The sequence below is a fragment of the Coenobita brevimanus genome, chromosome 90 (genome assembly GCF_032717465.1).
Source record: "Coenobita brevimanus isolate Jiangsu-jjx chromosome 90, ASM3271746v2, whole genome shotgun sequence".
Lineage (NCBI taxonomy): Eukaryota > Metazoa > Arthropoda > Malacostraca > Decapoda > Coenobitidae > Coenobita > Coenobita brevimanus.
The window spans coordinates 23,709,863-23,728,266 of NC_137043.1; the positions used below are offsets into that span (position 1 = coordinate 23,709,863).

Below are 18,404 nucleotides of genomic sequence, written 5' to 3' on the forward strand. Positions count from 1 at the left end.
CTGTCAGTACAAGATGAGTAAAAAGTGATGGGGCTTTTTGATAGTGAGGGGGAGGCAAGGTTTTCAAAGCTTAGTTAATGCATGATTGTCTGCATGACCCATTTCACTGGGCACATTGTTTGATTCTTCTTCTGTTTTTGTTTTTCTTTTATTTTCTGGTTCATACCTCATACCGTTTTTTTAAATGAGAATTGGGATGATGGGGATGAGGATAACGAGAATTATGATGAATGCAAAAGGAAAGTATAAGCATATATATATGAGGTTAAAATACCAGGATATAGAAACCACGGCATATGTTAGGAGTTGTATTGTTTCATCAATTTCATCTCACTTTATTCCACTGACTAACCAGAATGCACCAGGTTTAAACTTTATCAAGAATGTCTTCAAAATATCATAATTCTTCCATCAATCTAACTAAAATTAATGAAGTACTTTTGCAATTATCTTTTCTTCTTTAACTGCACTGCAAATCTATTACTTCTTATGGATGCAGAGAGGTGCCTTGTTGGAGAGACAGTCCTCATCACTCATGTGGTGGAACAGCTCGTAGGTGAGGGCAGTGCAGAAACCATGGGGTGGGTCAGTGGGCGCCTTGGAGTAGTGGTAACAACGGCCATGGTTGGCGAAGTGAGTCACGTTGGTGTGCACCAGTGACTCCACGATGCGAGCTACACAGGCGTCCTCAGACCTGTTGGACCACCATATAATCAGAATTACTCTCCAGAACTACATATTCTCACGTTATGAAAAACAATACATTATCACACAGTATTATGGAAACAATTAGTATTTGCTTTAAAAAATAATACACCACACGGGAGCTGGTATTCTAAATCTCCTATTGGAATGGACTTTTGAAAAGATAATTGTACTAGATATACTGTACCGATTTTTTTTTTTTTTTTTTTTTTTACCTGTGAAATACCTGAAGACTTTACTGGTACATCACACACACCGTCACTCCCACGAAGTTATCACCAAGAGCTTGACGTCCTGCCAAACTCTCCTAACGCACATCTTATTTTTGGCGTGATTTCAGGTTATTTACTGATACGTTAGGATTGGATAATTTCGGTTGGTTATGCTAGGTTAGGTTAGCTTAGGCCAGGGCAGGACAGATTAGGATAACTCAGACCATATTAATAAGTCAGGAGAGAGACTGAAGTTTGGTCTGATAGGTGTTCGAGGGCTGTCTAGGTTAGGTTAAGCGGCTACCCTTGGTCGTTAAAATTATGGAGGGGTTAGCTAGGTTAAGCTGGTTAGGTTAGGGTGGATCGTTAGGTCTGAATGCATGCTGCACTGACGAGTCTCGTCGGCGATATAGTTGGTAAACAAACGCGTTCATTTGAAGACATCGTCGCTAACATGGTACCAAGGGCGGCTGGGTGGCTACCTTACACCTTAAGTAGGTATATTTTCTTTTTCCCTATCCATTTTTTGAAGTGAAAAATGAAGACTGTGTTGCATAGTTACTAAGAGTACTTTCCTGATTGTCGTGAGATTATTTAAGAAGACAATTGGAATCGCTAAACTTGTAAAATTTTACCACAGAGTGTATACATAACAAACCAGGAGCCTGTTGCTAAATAGTGCTGAGATCTACGAAGTTTTGGGCTGACATCCAGATTACCGGAACTCAGCTTTACATATTTTAACAAAGTACCAATCACAGTAGTCATATTTTTATCAATGGAAAGCCAAGTTTCCGGTATTGGAGGTAATCCTCAAAGATCTGGGAATCTAGAGTGGTCTCTTTCTTGGGAATCTGGTCTTGGTTTTATATGCATCTGATTCTAGATATTTATTCCTTCAAGACCAATGTACCGTCTGTACTTGACATTTCTTCACGAAAAAAAAGAAAAAAAAGCAAAAGATGAAAAACTGGGAGGGTAGAAACACGAATTTCATCATCACCATCCTCCTCCTCCCCATCACCATCATCATCATCTTCATCGAATCTTTATTGCCCCGTCAGGAGTGTAGGAGGCTGGGCTTATTTTATGTAATCAAGACATTTTCAGTGAAAGTGGCCAGTTGCTGGCCACTGAGCAGCACTAGGCTACTTGCATACTTATACCCACCGTTCAGTGATTACTGTACATACTATGACTCTGTCGTTCATGACATGTATGGTGGTGTGAGGAGGGGTGTTTTTACGACCTATCGATGGGTCTTGTAAAGGAGATGTTAAGACTGTTTAAACGAAAGTCAAATCCCCCACCGGTTTCTTGTCCCGCCTGGGATTGATCTGGCGCCCTTTTAGACGGTAGTCCAACACTGTCACCTAAACATCACTGTTTCTAGTGGAATGACATGGACTGAAGATCGTGAATGTTTATGAAAGCAGTTTAGGTTAGTGTCCTAATATGGAGACTTGTGGTCTACGCTAACATGAATGTGAACCCAACAGACTGCAGTCACAAGTTGCCCTTATTCTACAGTCCACCATCCTCATATGGGGACACAGGAAGGGAGTTAAGAGACATTTGTATAACTGGCAGCCGATTATCAGTGCCACCACGTGAAGGCGACTCTCTCCACCACCTAAATATAAAACTAGTACGTGAATTCTCACCTAGTGGCCCAGAAGGGTGATCCAATCTCAATGGGTGTTCCACTGATCCAGGTCCAGGCCTGGGTGTCGTTGTACTTGGAGCCGCCCAGCCAAAAATCTGTCGTCACACCTGGTGGTGGACACGGCCACGAAAAGTGTTAGTGATTTACCCGTACGACACATACTGCGGTTTGTATCTTAACCTAATGCTGAATGCTATTCCAATCTTAATTTCAAAACAGTAACTCTCTTGCACTTGCCTTTTCTACATTATTTTCCTCATCTCAGGATCTCATCAGGAAGTGTTTAAAAACGGCTACATCTAACACCGCAGCCGCTAAGTTTATAACATGTGTCCTAATGTGAACAACTTTAATGTTCGATCTTTCTTTAATCTATGAAAAAAAAAAAAAAAGTTAACTGGTGGCCAGGACTGCGTGTATTAGCAGTGCACTGTTAGGCCTGAGAGACTCACGGTATTCATGGAGCTGGTGAACGAGCGTGGCAAAGAAGGTGTAGTCACTATCCAGGGTCAGCAGATCCCCTCCAATGCTCTTACAGAAGGAACGAGCAGCACCCCATGTGATCTGAAGAGGTACAGGTCGTGTGTGTGTGTGTGTGTGTGTGTGTGTGTGTGTATATATATATATATATATATATATATATATATATATATATATATATATATATATATATATACACACGCAGAAAGAGAGAGAGGGAGAACTGACAAGCAGCTAATACGTCATTAGGTAAATGGTTTGGTAAATGAACTAGAAAGCAAAGATGTTCACATAAAAAATAAAATGCAAAGTAACAAAGGAAAGACTGAAGAAACATTGTTAACCCCTTCAGTTCAGTGACATATTTTCTTTGTTTTATTTTCACCATCTTGCGACTGTTTCGTTCAGCTTAAGGCGATACATCTTAGATAACAAAGAAATTAGCAAATCGGAATGCGAGAGAGATCTAGGAGTTATGATTAGTAACGACCTTAAACCTAGGCAACAGTGCATTAATGCGAGAAATAAAGCAAATAGGGTCCTAGGATTTATTTCGAGAAGCGTGAGCAATAGATCATCTAAAGTAATACTGAAACTTTATCTAGCATTAGTAAGGCCACATTTAGACTACGCAGTACAATTTTGGTGTCCTTACTATAGAATGGTTATTAATTCGTTAGAAAATGTACAGAGAAGAATGACTAAAATGATACATGACGTCCGGAACCTGTCATATGAAGACAGACTGAAAAGACTAAGTCTGCATTCGCTAGAGAGGCGTAGAGTAAGGGGAGACTTAATTGAGGTTTTTAAGTGGATGAATGGTATAAATAAGGGAGATATTAGCAAGGTACTTAAAGTGAGCATACAGGATAGAACTAGAAATAATGGTTTCAAACTAGAAAAATTCCGTTTCAGAAAGGAAATCGGTAGAAATTGGTTTGGTAATAGAGTAGTAGACGAATGGAATAAGCTACCTAGTAAAGTAGTTGCTGCCTCTTCCACTGAGAGTTTCAAGCATAGGCTAGATAAGCATATGACAAATAAGGGGTGGATATAGAATAAAGAAAATATTATAACCAATACTAATTAAAAAATAAATTTTCCTTTCAGGTTACACTATGATAGTCTCTATTCTCCTTTCACACTTTCCTGTAAAATGTCCACGCCAGTTTTTCTATACGGCGTGGTGTTCTTTCTGACTTTTTCCTGCCGGCTTCGGCTGGAGGGTTTGGAGGGCGGGGGAGAGCCTTCTTCTTTGCTATCCTTATCTCATTCTAGTAGTTCAGTTACTCTTCTAGGAGCTGCCTAGCATGGGCCAACCGGCCTACTGCAGTTATCCTCTCTTCTTATGTTCTTATGTTCTTATCAGGCTGTGAAGGGCTCAGCTGATATACTACTAACCCTTTCACTACAAATACTCTCTCCAAAGATTAAGACAAATAATCTGGCTGCAGCAAAAATATAATAAAAGATACCATCGTGTTGAAGGGGTTAAATCAATCAGTATAAGCCAAGAGTGTGCCAAAAATCAAAGCCACTGACATTGCCTGGGAAGAAGATTGAGACACATTTTCCTCCCACAGAGGTGTACAAGTCTGGGCAGTCCGCGTGCTTCAGTGTGCCATCAAGCTGGGCGTTGAATTCCTCTGCCAGTTCCTCAGCTTGTTCCACTTCACTCTCACCTTGAACACCTGCAAAAAAAAAAAAAAAGAATCCAAACATATATATTTTTATAGTATATAAAATGAATCAACAAATTATACATGGATACTAATGCCTTCTCCCACCAAGATCATGTCTTTCTTATTTATTCTTTAGATGATTTTCTTCAGGTTGAGAGAGACTTTCCATACTGCAGGTGTTTAACATTAAGTAACTCTTTCCCCAAGAGGTGGTCTCCTAGGCTAAAATGAAATCAAATGGTGGTAGGAAGAATAACAGAAAAGACATCTTCAGGAAGACGGGCACAAATGCTAAGTATAAAACTTCATGAAATATGTTACTAGCTTTATGACAAATATTTGCTTATTTAAGTTTTATTTTACATGAGGCATATATGGAAGAAGTTGCTGCTCTTGTGGCAAGCCTGGGGATGGTGGGCTTACTGTATAATTAAATAATAAAATAATAAAAGGCATTACAGTAATAAAAATATCTGTCTTTAATATCCCGATTCATACATTGCAACAAATCTGCAAAATCATAGTATCCTTTCCTATAAAAATCCACTGTCAGCTTTTGTGGTGGTAAGGAATGCTTTAAATTACTGATACACACTTCGAGCAGATCTTGTACAACAGTAAAACATCAGTACTGTACTGTACAATCAGGGACAAAAGTATACTATTTAGTTGTCTCCTTCACACTCACACTATGTCCATCACTTTCCTCCCTAACAAACTGATTTATGGACAAAGGAAACATATCGTCTCTCTCAGCTTAAGAATATTAGCCAGCAAGAGGAAAGTTAGAAGAAGAATTAGGCGAACTTTTGTGCTCAATCGTACAGTCCCATGTCAGCCGAGCGTCTGTGCCAGCCTACCTGTGACAACGGGTTCTTCAACAGCCACAACCTGGTTGATGTCTTCCAGCTGCTCCTCTCTCAGCATCTGTCAACAGTGAACATCATCATTATCACATCCTTCTGACCTTTTTTCCCCACCTAAGGATGGGATGAGGTGGGATCCTAAAAACAAAGCAAGAGAAATCATGAACAAGCGAAGATAATAGAGTACAGTTCTGTAATGCCTTACTAACACACTAGATGTGTTCCAAAAAATTACTGTGTTAAGTGAAAATAAATTTAAGAGAAGGTGCATCTTCCACTAAGAAAGACTGTATTCTCAAACATCTAAGAGCCTTATTAGGAACTAAAAATAAGCACTGGATGTGTCAGTATTTATGAAACATTATTCCATAAGAAATTAAGCTAAACAGGTGATATATTGATGTACATGTCAGTGTGAGCTGTATAAACCGTAACCTTTTGCTACACATTCTGGTTGTTTGTTAAAGAACATATGTTGTGGTGTATAAAATGTATTGCTATGTCGAATAACAGCAGACTGACAGTTGGAGAAGGATGCCTTCACACAGAGGCACCGACATAACTGGGTATGTCTCTGGCCGAATGTACAAATATCCCTCACCTCTCTTCCTATACCCCAAAAGGGGGATGGTGTACTGCGGGAGAACGACCAGTTTAGCCTGCAGTCCACCAGGTTTTCATGACCAGCTGAACATGGGGCCACAACTCACCTGGCAGATTCTGGGGTCCACATCACCAAGACAGGGTGGGTCAGAGAGGGTACAGTAGCGGCTCATGGTGACGCAATCAGATGACCCGTAGCGATGGCACCTGGCGTACCCTCGGTCGCAGTCTGGCTGGTGCCATACCTGCAGTGAAGAGGAACAAAGTCAAAGAACAGGGTACTGGTTGCAATAGGTTAGGTTCAGGGAAGGGGCGGTAGGGTTAGTGTGGGGAGGACTGGAGGTGGGAAAGCTAGTAAGGCGTGTGCAGGGGCTGATATTAATGGTTTGGACAGCCCTGAAGGGAAAACTAAAGGACCTATTGCGGTGACATGAGGAATGAAATTGAAGAATAGATCCATCCATCCATCATCCAATCTTATATTGCCCCATGAGGAGCGTAGGACCCCGGGGCTAGGCAAGTTTGTCCTGACATTTAAGATGACAGTGACCAGCCTACTCATCCCTGAGTGGCATTACGTGAGCAATAAACCCCAACCACCCCTTGGATATAAACCTGCACAGGCTCAATCCGACTGGAGCGCCTTAATTACCCACTAAACCACCAGGCACCAAAATTTGGTTATACGGTTTCCTGGTGTAGAGGAAACCATTTGGCTTATCACTATGTGTAGAGTCACCCATAAGAGGAAGGAAGCGGAAAGAAAGGAGGAAAGAAAGACAGGAGAGGGAATGTAAAGTCGTCCGTAGGCAGAAGGAAGTGGAAAGAATAAAGGAACGAACGACAGAAAAGGAAAAAAGGACGAAAGGAAAGGGCAGACTCCTAAAGCAGCACTACATCGAGTGAGTGGGAGGTGAGCGCCCCCACCTACCACCAGTTAAAGAATATAAAATATCATATCCCAATACAATGTCTCACTTCAGTCCTCCAGCCTGAGGATACAACTGATTCACACATCACATCACCTACTACTCCTAAAACCACTTTTTTCATCACATCACATATTCCGATATTCTCCTCACTGTATTATCTTTATTCCATACGCCTTTGCTACACAACTCGACAAATTTTTTTCCACATATATAAATCAACATCATTCCCATCATCATTATCATGACCTTTTTTCCATCTAAGAGAGGGGTTAAGCAGGGTTCATAAACCAGAGAAAGATAATAGATTGGATATGGGAAGACTGTCAGCGGCAAGCCCTGTGAAGTGGGTCAGATACTCATTCACACACCGTACAAGGCCACAGAATCCTGGCTGTATATCACATTGCTAACCATCTACACATTTTGGGAGGCGGAGGGTGGTGGGAATTTTTAATAGACGTGTTTCACATTTCACATCTAATGACTCCTCAAAACTGATACTCACATCGCAGATAGCTGGCTGCTCATCAGACATATCACCACAGTCATTGTCACCGTCACAGATGTATCGGATGCGTGTGCAGCGGTCGTTCACACGGCAGTGGATCATCTCATTCTCGGGGCAGGTAGCGTGGCCTGGAAGGGTGACACACACACACAGATATACAGTAACTGACTCCTTCAAACAATGATGTATAACTAACATTAACCCTTGGACGACAAGCGGCCACTTATAAGGTCAACAAAATCGCTTGACTGTAGTAAAAATATACGGTGGTTGTTAAAACTTGTGTTGCTGTTAGAGAATTAGTGGAGACAGTAGTTAACCCTTACATGATGAAACCACTCATAGGTGAGTAAAAACAATCAATTGGCAGCACGACTAAGGTAGATGAAACTTCCCTTCTCATTAATGGGTTCATCAGTTCACTACCTGATGATTTATTCATCTTCAGAACAATCTGTAGCAGTAAGGGGGTAAAGATGTATGAAAGCCCTCTAGTGTAGAAAATGTATCCTGAGCTAAAAACGATTGTTTGAAGATAGAAAAACAACAAAACATAAATGAAGACATGCCACTGGACTGAAGCTTCAAAATTAGAGACGGTTATCAGTGTGAGGGACAAAGGCCATCCACACAAAGTGCTACATCAGACATTAAATTCATCACAACAGTCCCTATTTAAGACAACTGAGTTTGGTAAATTAGCACCAACCGTCTGCCTGTCGCTTAAATCTTTCAGTCAGAACCATAACCACCACCACCCCACCACCACCACCACCACCAACAATAACAAATTATTTACATATTACGACGACTGGCCATGCTAAGCTGTGAAAATCCTGTTACCTGATGGTAGTTCTTAGTGTCGCAATCCTGAGATCACGAGCTATTTCCCTGTTCAGTCCCCTTACAACGAAATATCAGTTAACTTAAGGACTGAAATTAAATTATTCACTTGGAGGACTGTTAATACGTGTACAATTATATGTATGATGTCGATGCAGTAAACTCTCAATTGCGTAATTCCAAATGCCTTGGGCTTATATTTTGTTGTAATAATCAACATACTTAATATATTTTTTCATTGTATCACATTTCCAAGAAGGAAGGCTTGCAGTATTGTACTGTACAGTTAAATACGTTGAATTTACTGCCAAAATCACTGATCTCCGCCTACAGTTAAATAAAGCGAGTTAAGCAGGTGAAAACTTTTACTTTAGTGATGTATGTTACCATGTTGTGACTGCCACCATACAATTTTATTCAACTTGTGGCACACCTATAGCAGTGAAGAGGTTAATTAAGGCTATACCTTACACCTCTGGTTCAGAACTCACTCCAAAACTGTATGAAATTGTCTGTTGGTAACAGTAATTAAATATAAAACATTATACATCAATGGAGTTATGTGGTTAAGTAACGACCAGAAAACTGATAATGAACGATAAGACAAGAATGATGTACACACGAGGTGGCTGCTGTAAGTGCAGAACCAGACGTACTTGAACTATAATATACAGGAGAACATGGAGTTCATGGAGTTTGACTGGACACATATAACCTGGATCGCTGCAAGTGGAAGGAAACGAAGAGGAAGGCACAGGTTGAGGTGAAGGGCCGTTTGGAGAGGGACATGAGGGACGGACACCTGACGGGGGAAGGTATGGAGGACACTGGAAGTTACATACAGTTCATTATAGGACAGCCAAGCTTTAAACCCTTCCATCTGATGACATTTATTTATATTTTACTCTTGTCACTTCCATGCGCGTTTATTAACTCTGGAAAAGCCAGGTTTTACGTTGAAGTCAGAAACCGTTTTCATTAATCACTTCACAACTTGATTTTCTTCCACAGGCAGGATGAAGTTGTCAAGTAGGTGGGATGTATAGCGCGTACTACTGGCGTCTCCAGGATCTTTTAGGTGGGCTCCCTGGGAGCAAAGGGGGGGGGGAGGGGCTGAGGTGACTCGAGCGTCAAAAATGCGAGGCAGTAAGTTACGGGGTCTGGGAAGGACAGGATTTGGGGGCCTAAGCCCCCAAGCCCCCATTTGGCGGCGCCACTGATTATAAACATATACTTTAACTGAAAGGTGGTTATTGTTAGCTAAATACTGAAGAAATATGGAGCCAGCAGTAACAGTGCAAGTTCATCTCCATGGACTGTATTACAGGTGACACCTTGTCCTTACAGGTTTATTCTGCATATTTCACCTTAGCATTAGTACTTAGTAATATATATATATATATATATATATATATATATATATATATATATATATATATATATATATATATATTTATATCTTAATATTGATAGTTTGCATCAATACTATGCACAATGATGCTGAGGTGAAGTCTGCAGAATAACTCACTAACGAAAGAGTGTTACGAAAACTCGAAAGACACCTAGAATACGACCTTGAGTGTAAGAGTGTGACAAAAGTGACAGACACAATGTCAATGATAAGGCAGTTAGTATGTCCTGGGCAGGCACTGGAATGCTGAAAGTCTCGGGGGATGCACCAGTGTGGATGGTTACTATCTTTTAACCCACTGAGCTTTAAAAATATATATATATATATATATATATATATATATATATATATATATATATATATATATATATATATTTGTTGCTATTCACTGACAATTTTAGTTAGATCTGGGCACATTCATCAAATGAGGGGCAAGATATAGCATTAATAAACCCGTTCAACCCAAGAACCCCTCCCCAGGTTCAACATTATCGTCCGGGATCAGCGAGGATAAATTAAAATCTGCCGCCAGAGTCATAGGGTTAATTAATGCAACTGCACTGTATAAGAGAACGCCATGACAGATGACTGGTTGCTGAATTATGATTTTGAATGTTTTTCAAGAAAAGGAAAATGCATCTGAAAATGAAAGCCTTGTGTGGCAGGCCGGAAAATAGAAGTTGCTGGAAATCATAATTACGATGTGAATATAATGGCTTCTCTTTGTAGTCTGGCAACTCCTGGGGAAATCCTTTGTAGTGTTTATGGACCTGGAGAAGGTACCTGACAGGGTGTGGAGAGAGGTCATACAGAATGGCAGTAGGGAAACTGGTAAGGGAAATAAATGACGGCTTTCACACACATGAGAGTGTGTGGTGGGCAGTAACTTCACACTGAAGGCGTGTGTTACAGCACATCAGTACAGTACAACTTTTCAATTATGGTAACATAATTGTTTATGATATGTACATTTTGTTACTCAGGAAAACTGTTTGAAGTACTTCTGGCAGGATGCATATATACCGCTTTCGTTAAGATTCTCTGAGGGATATTTTTTTTTGGGGGGGAGGAGGGGGGTGTTACAGAGATGTCGTGATATAGGAGCATACGCAGATAATCAATGAATTGAGCATTATCTGATCAATGTACTGCGTGCAGCATGCCTCAGGTTAGGGCCAATTGTTTGTTATCGGTACACATAAGCTTTTGTCACCAGTCATACAAGAGCCAAAGAGAGATGGTAAGAGCTGACCAGACATAAAATCTGAATGTCTGGGCTGTGTTGCCACGTCAGACCACAAGCTATGTCTAAGAAACTTTGGATGTACTTTTCAGAGCTAGACAGATAAAGGAAACGCCAGCCTGTCATGAGTGTATTTATGTACCCGTAGTCAGCTCCAGTGGCAGCGGTTGTAAATAGGTCTGTCTTGAGGTCTGTTCTGTTTACCATGATGCTCAAAGTACTGTCATGGGACTTGGACTTCAGGTCTGGGTTGCTATAAGAGTTGCTGCTTGAACAAATCTACGAATAATACAGACTGTCAACAGGCATCTACCAGTACAAATTAGGGAGAAAAAAAAAAAAAGTTCAAAAGATGACGACTGAAAATAACCGTAATTATCCTTGACAGAGTTAGAGTACAATGTATGAGCAAAGAATTTAGTCTTATCAGATGAAGACACAAGCAGCCACGTGAATGAAATATACAATAGTAAATCCCTTCAATTTAGTAGTGTATTTGTTATCATTGTTATATCCAGACGATTTCATTCAACTTGGGAGATTTCTCAGACTAGAAGGCCAAGTCTTCATAAACCTCTGAATTACTGGAAGTTCTTCATAAAATTATTTGGTGGGAGCACGAATTGTACATGAACAAACTACTGCACATCACCAGACTGAGTGGGTTACCAGCAAGACAGAAGTAATGTTCAGCAACAATGATACACTCACCAGCCGAGCACAGTGCCAGCATCAGCACCACAACAGCCAGTGGACTCTGCATCCTGGCTAGTTATCCTTCTCCAGTGGTAATCTCAAACTGAAATACATGCAGAAGCAAACATTAACTCCAAGATTAAGTTCTCTCACAGCTTATGGTAATGGAAATTTGACAGGTGTATTATGAAAACTGTGTTGGAGGTGGGGGCCACCACCATACACTCACTCCATGTGTTACTGCCTTCAGCTGTCTCAGCACTAAGTAACAAGCCAACTGGTTTCCTGTATAACAGGAAACCATTTACTACGCTGGATGGCAACCATATAACCAAATGATGCCTGGTGGCCTAGTGGGTCAAGGCTCTCCAAGTGCATGGAACCCATAATGATTTAAATCTGAGGGGCGGATGGGGTTTAAAGCACACATAATGCCATTCAGGGGCGATTGCGGCTGGTCAGCCTTGCCTGAAATGTCAGAACAGAGTAGCCTAGCCCCAGAGCCCTACGTTCCTGGTGGTGCAGAAAAGCATTGCATGATGGACGGTGGGATGTATTAGTAAATTTAAATATTAAATGATATAAGCAAGCTCCAACCATATTACGGTCATTTTCGAAACACCTATAAGGACAGGAAATTGTTTTATAATTTATGTTATGTAATCAGCAACAAAGTAGTCAATAACAATGTATAATAATTGCAGGTCTACATTGCCCTCTGTGATATCAGGTTTTATAATACGCCCGTAAGATTTTACATGAGAGTCAGGGTAAACTTCCATCATGTTGTATATGAAATGATGGTATTTACACAGTTGTTACTGTGCTCACTGATTTACAGGCTTGTGGGATTACTACACTATGGGTAATTATCAACATTACACTGACACTCTCCAAGCTTCTCGGGATAATTTTCAGAGTAACCTAAAGACTCGTAAGTAAATTGTGTGCTCAGGTGATATTGCACTGTACTGTGGTATGCCTGTGTCAGGCAAGTGCAAGTCAGCCAGTGCTATATGTATATAATGTGCACCATTTTGCCTTGTTTATATAAGTGAGTGCTTTTAATTTCTGTTTTTTCACAGGGTGGGTGTCAGGGTATGTACCTACAAAGTTCGTAAATATTGAGCTGCATCAAACTAAACAATGTATGGAATCTTTTTATTTTATACGTGTTTGTGTGGATTTATTACTATGACATTAAGAATGATAATTTGTGTTTCACTGCAGGAAGAATAGTAAGTATATAAGATGGAGTGCACTGTGTCATCCTGCTTTGGTTCACTGTCTACCAAAGACACTGCAACAGTCTTTGATCCACACCTCAAGCATAACCTAATGGAATAATTGAAGACGTATATTTTTATGCATTTCCCCCTTTGCATAACAAGTAATTATAACTATTTTATGCCTTTAACATTTTGTTAATAGTTTACATTTATGGTTTGTAAAAATTCAAGTACAATAATCAGTTTGTATTTTCTTGTATGCTCTTTCTGTGCATCACTAATTATTGCTCACAACTAACACTCACTGCCTTTTGAATTGAGCTAGAAAACAGTTTTTCCTAATACAATAAACGATGATACTCTTAATGTATCTAAAATTACTCAGCTTAGTGAGTTTTTATCACTGAATTAAATACTTTGTGGGAGGAATGAGCACTCACCATCCACTCATTTAATGTAGAACTATCAGACGACTTTACACAGTGATCAAACCACATGGCTTGCTGTAGCCATGACAACCATTTACTGTACCGTGTTGGGCGGCATCACATAACCAAACAGGCGCCTGGTGGCCTAGTGACGTAAGCCGCTCCAACCGGATGTGGCGAATATGAGTTTGCATCCAAGAGATAGTTGGGGGTTATTGATCAATTCGTGCCACTCAAGGAAGAGCGAGTGCTCACCTTCCCCTGAAATATTGGCACAAACTGACCTAGTCCTGGACCGCAACACTCCTAATTGGACAGTACAGAGTTAAGTGATATATATATATATATATATATATATATATATATATATATATATATATATATATATATTTAACTATCCCTGTACTATCAGTTCCTGATTAAGGGACTCTACAGTGCAGAATCTTTCAAAAGTCTAATGACAGGTATAATTTCCCTAAGTAATTTACTGTATAATACCATGGCAACTTTCTGTCCCTTATCCACACAATAAAATGCCAACTGTTTGATGGCAACTCTGATTAGAATACAAGAAAGAAGTAATTCCAACCTCACAGTATTGGGTCCACCTCCAACTCCAGCACAACTGACACTGGTGACTGACAAGTGGCACTGGTTTGACACAAGCCTTTATACACCCACATAACAATACCAAGGTCAGCTGGCCACACCCCCTCTCTTAACCAGCCAATGGACTTCATCTCTGTGTGTTATCTCAGCCAATCAGCAGCCTGGGTGGACAGGATGTGGTTCTCTTTGCTCCTCCCACTCTAGGCTAGTTGGCCAATCACGTGGAACCTTTCTGGGTGATGACATTCCCTGGAACAGCCAATGCCAAGCTGAAATAATTTTATCGATTGTAAAATGAAAAAAGCATGGCACAGTAATGCTTGACCGTGACTCATCACGCACCAAGGGAACGTCACCATATCTAAAGCTATATTATGCTCAGAATATATTTTACCATTAAAAAATTCTCACTGACACGGCTTCAAATACTACAGAGCCTTGCTACAGGTTATTTTTTTCCTTCTTGCATTGAAGTTCACAGTGAACTAGGAATAGTATTGCCTATTCAATTTCCAGTGCTGTCTATAATGCCTATTTGGCTGTTTTCCCGGCTTACATTACCAGGTTTATGAAAATCTCATGGTAAATGGAACTCAGTCATGACTTACACAGGGTCATCGTGTATGCAGTTAGATAATTATAGGACACTGAAATATTAGCAGTCTGACACCAATAGGTGTCCAACTTTGTTGAGTTCTGAGATTTTTCTGGATCTGGTGTCTGGACACAACCAAAACTTAAATCAGCATCACTGAAACCCTACTTCCCACCACATATTGTGTAATCATAAATGAAGAATCATAGTCATTGGTATAGATTCCATGTTTTTTTTTTAAAGAATCGTTATCAATTCCACTTCTCTACAGTCAAAGTAATCGTAATCATAATCGATTCCACTGCAGAAGTAATCGTAATCTTCGTTATATTACAACCAGTTGCCAGCTTAAGTTTGTGCTTTCGACACAAAAAAATATTTAATAAATAAATAAATAAACTATCTATCTATTGCCAACCGCCATTCTCCCGTAAGGGGTGGCCATTTGACTTTGAGTTATTTGTTTTACGGGGAGGGGCACTAACCCTCCACCAACCCACTTCTTGACACGTAGGGAGCACGTATGGTTTGGTTATATGGTTACCACCCAGCGTTGTAACTGATTTCTTGGCTTACAGGAAACCATCTGCCTTGTCACTCAATGTAAAGCCACCTGTAAAGGAAAGAAAAGCGATATGAAGTGACAGGAAATAAACAAAAACAGTAAATCTGGGGGAAAATAAAAAATGGAACAGGCCTCTACTAAGATTGTCAATGTGACAACAAAAAAGATTATATAAGACGTACTAAAGAAAGCTGTTCAATGCAAGTGTTGCGCTTGTCAAATTTTAGCAGACGACGGGAGAGCTGGGGACGAACACTGATCACGTTCAGTGGAGCTGCTGGGGCCGCCAGCTGGCCAACCAGAAGTGTAGGTTTGAAAATACAGCGTTATTTATTTTATTTTATTTTTTTTTACCATCCATCCATCCATCCATCATCCAATCCTACGTTGCCCCATGAGGAGCGTAGGAGCCCGGGGCTAGGCAGTTGGTCCCGACATTTAAGATGAGTGACCAGCCTTACTCATCCTTGAGTGGCATTACATGAACAATCAACCCCAACCGCCCCTTGGATATAAACCTTCACCGGCTCAATCCTACTGGAGCGCAATAATTACTCACTAAACCACCCGGCGCCAAAATTTGGTTATATGGTTACCACCCAACGTAGTAAATGGTTTCCTGGTGTACAGGAAACCATTTGGCTTGTCACTCAGTGTAGAGTCACCCTCAGGCAGAATGAAGAGGAAAGAATGAAGGAAAGAAAGACAGAAGAAGGAGTGTAAAGTCACCCGTAGGCAGAAGGACGAGGAAAGAATGAAGGAAAGGAAGACAGAAGAAGGTGGAAGGAAAGAAGGATGGCGGAGAGGAAAGGGCAGACACCCGACAGCAGCACTACATGGAGTGACTGGATGGTGAGCGCCCCCACCTGCCACAAACGTAGAGGTAAGAGATAGAGTTGGGAGCAAACGCCATGAGGCGCTTAGTCGAGTGCTCATATCCATAACATATGCATCTGAGCCTGTGTCGGGTTATTCACCAAATACCCGGAGATAAAAGGGTCACTTGTGTCCAGGTCGCCATAGTTACCTCCTCCAGGTGTTACTCTAGGTACTCGTTTACCTATCAACCCCTAAAGGTTGGATATACACCTGAGACGAGTGACGTCAACTGCCCGCACCAGGATTCCAACCTTGGTACTAACGGAACTGCAGCTTCCCAGTCAGCAATGCCTACCACTCAGCCACCGCCCTGGTGACACTGCATATAATTAGATCTTTTTGCCTTCTTCTCTCTCTCTCTCTCTCTCTCTTCATTATTTTGATGATATTCAAGGAAGTTCTTTATGCTCGGGTAGGGAAATTAACCGGAAGCAAGTCTAGCGACCTGCCGAAGTATACTGTATTGGAAAGGGAAGAGTGGCTGAGTGGAGCCTGCACGACGGGACCTGCAGGGGTGGAGGAGGACGGCGAGCAAGGCCATGCTCTTCCACGTCACTGACTGCACTGATGGACCAATTGCTTGTACCAGGTTTTACTTTTATTATGCCTAATATTGTCAAATTTCTACCAGTAAGACCTGTGCTTGGTAAGATTAAAATGTCATGTTCTCCTTCGATATAGTAATTTATAATCCTAATCGATTACAATGCTTTGGAATCGCAATCGTTGTCGATTTCAACGCTTTGTGGGTGAAATCGTAATCGTACTGTACTTGTTATCACACTGCGTCAAAGTACTTGTAAGCGTAATGAATTCGGGGTGATGGAATCATGTCTGTTTCCTATCAATATATAGGTTGAGAGGGATCCAGAACTGGAATTAAAATATCAATACATACATAATAAATAAATAAATAAATAAATAATTATATATATATATATATATATATATATATATATATATATATATATATATATGTGTGTGTGTGTGTGTGTGTGTGTGTGTGTGTGTGTGTTGGAAAACTATCCTCAGAGTGCCAGTTCACTTATCATTCAAGCTCTCAATATTCATGGCTCCATTCACGGGCTTACTGATTCACACACATCACACGTTTGTGGGATAAACACCATTCCATCAACTGCCTCTGAAACACATGCAATTTTAGACAAGTGTTTCTGTTCAAACATTTCACTCAGTATTATTTCCTTTTTCTCCTCAACTTCCTAACCTTGTTTATTCACATAGTAGCAGAGGTACCCGGCGTTGCCCGGGCCTAAAAGGTGAACACTCTCATCCTCTTTATTCTAGTTCATCTTTCTACTCCAGACAGACCATGTACCTCTCATGCTTCTGAGGAGGGATTATAAGAGGTCCAGGAACTTTCTATTTCAGCTTTCGCAAACTAACGTACAGTATTTGTGCGCACTTGTTTACTACTATACCTCAAATGACCTCCGACCGGTGATCTCAAATGACCTCGGAGGTCAACCTCACACAGCCTATGTCTGAACTGGAGGTCATGTGAATTTCCATGCCAAAAATTGGGTTGCCCCGGCCAAAAAAAGCGAACACTGTACCAGTGACCTCAAATGACCCACATCAAAGTTTTGACCCCCAAAAAACTATCCTTGGGTCACCCTGATTCAGAATATCTATGGATCTGGGGGTCTCTGACTCTTGGTTTGGGCGTCATTGACGCACAAACAAACAAACAACGGAACTCTTATATATAGAGAGATTTACCGACCTTATCCATCCACCCTCCTAGTTTCCATGCCTTCTCCTACCCTTAAACTCACTATACAGTATACTGTATATGCTCTTTTTACCATTCTGTTCATATCCATTCATTCATTAGGATACCACTTGCATCCTCTCCTACTCTCTAACCCACAGGCTTCCTTACTCCATGTATCTTACTAATCTCACACAGGTACAGTAGGCTTATTTCTTATCCTATCCACAGGCATTCCTTCACCCCAATAGTTGGGTGGGTAAAGTAAGTATGGAGGAGAACACAACATGGGTTTCGCACTCCTTTCTTTATTTTGATGGCTAACAAAAGATAGGACATCCTCAAGATGGAAAAGTTGGAAATCTTTTCCAATAACCCCTTCAGCCCCAGCACATTATTTATTTAACTATTCTGGCTGATTTCTGATGATTTTAATCACCTTTGATATGACATTCCTGTGCCAGATTGGTTAAATACTTGTACAGTTTACTTTATGTGGTTCAAACTGAGATTA

At 40.7% G+C, this 18,404-nt stretch overlaps 1 protein-coding gene across 1 annotated transcript; it reads right to left on the bottom strand.

Annotated features, from left to right (window-relative positions):
• Nucleotides 1–480: 480 nt before the first annotated feature.
• On the bottom strand, nt 481–11,917 carry LOC145411630 (uncharacterized). Its single transcript, XM_080281638.1, has 8 exons — nt 11,866–11,917; nt 7,655–7,785; nt 6,325–6,462; nt 5,609–5,675; nt 4,609–4,757; nt 3,036–3,147; nt 2,582–2,690; nt 481–694 (listed from the first exon to the last, which is right to left on the bottom strand). The coding sequence occupies exons 1-8, from the start codon at nt 11,915–11,917 to the stop codon at nt 481–483; spliced, it is 972 nt and encodes a 323-aa protein (XP_080137764.1).
• Between the last annotated feature and the right edge of the window lie 6,487 nt (nt 11,918–18,404).

Bases quoted from the DNA above. Each gene is read 5' to 3' on its own strand.
- LOC145411630 (XM_080281638.1), bottom strand. From the start codon at position 11,917: ATGCAGAGTCCACTGGCTGTTGTGGTGCTGATGCTGGCACTGTGCTCG. The intron at 4,758-5,608 runs GTAGGCTGGCAC...TTTTTTTTGCAG, and splicing joins TGAAGAACCCGTTGTCACAG to GTGTTCAAGGTGAGAGTGAA. The intron at 3,148-4,608 runs GTCAGTGGCTTT...GTACCTCTTCAG, and splicing joins CAATCTTCTTCCCAGGCAAT to ATCACATGGGGTGCTGCTCG.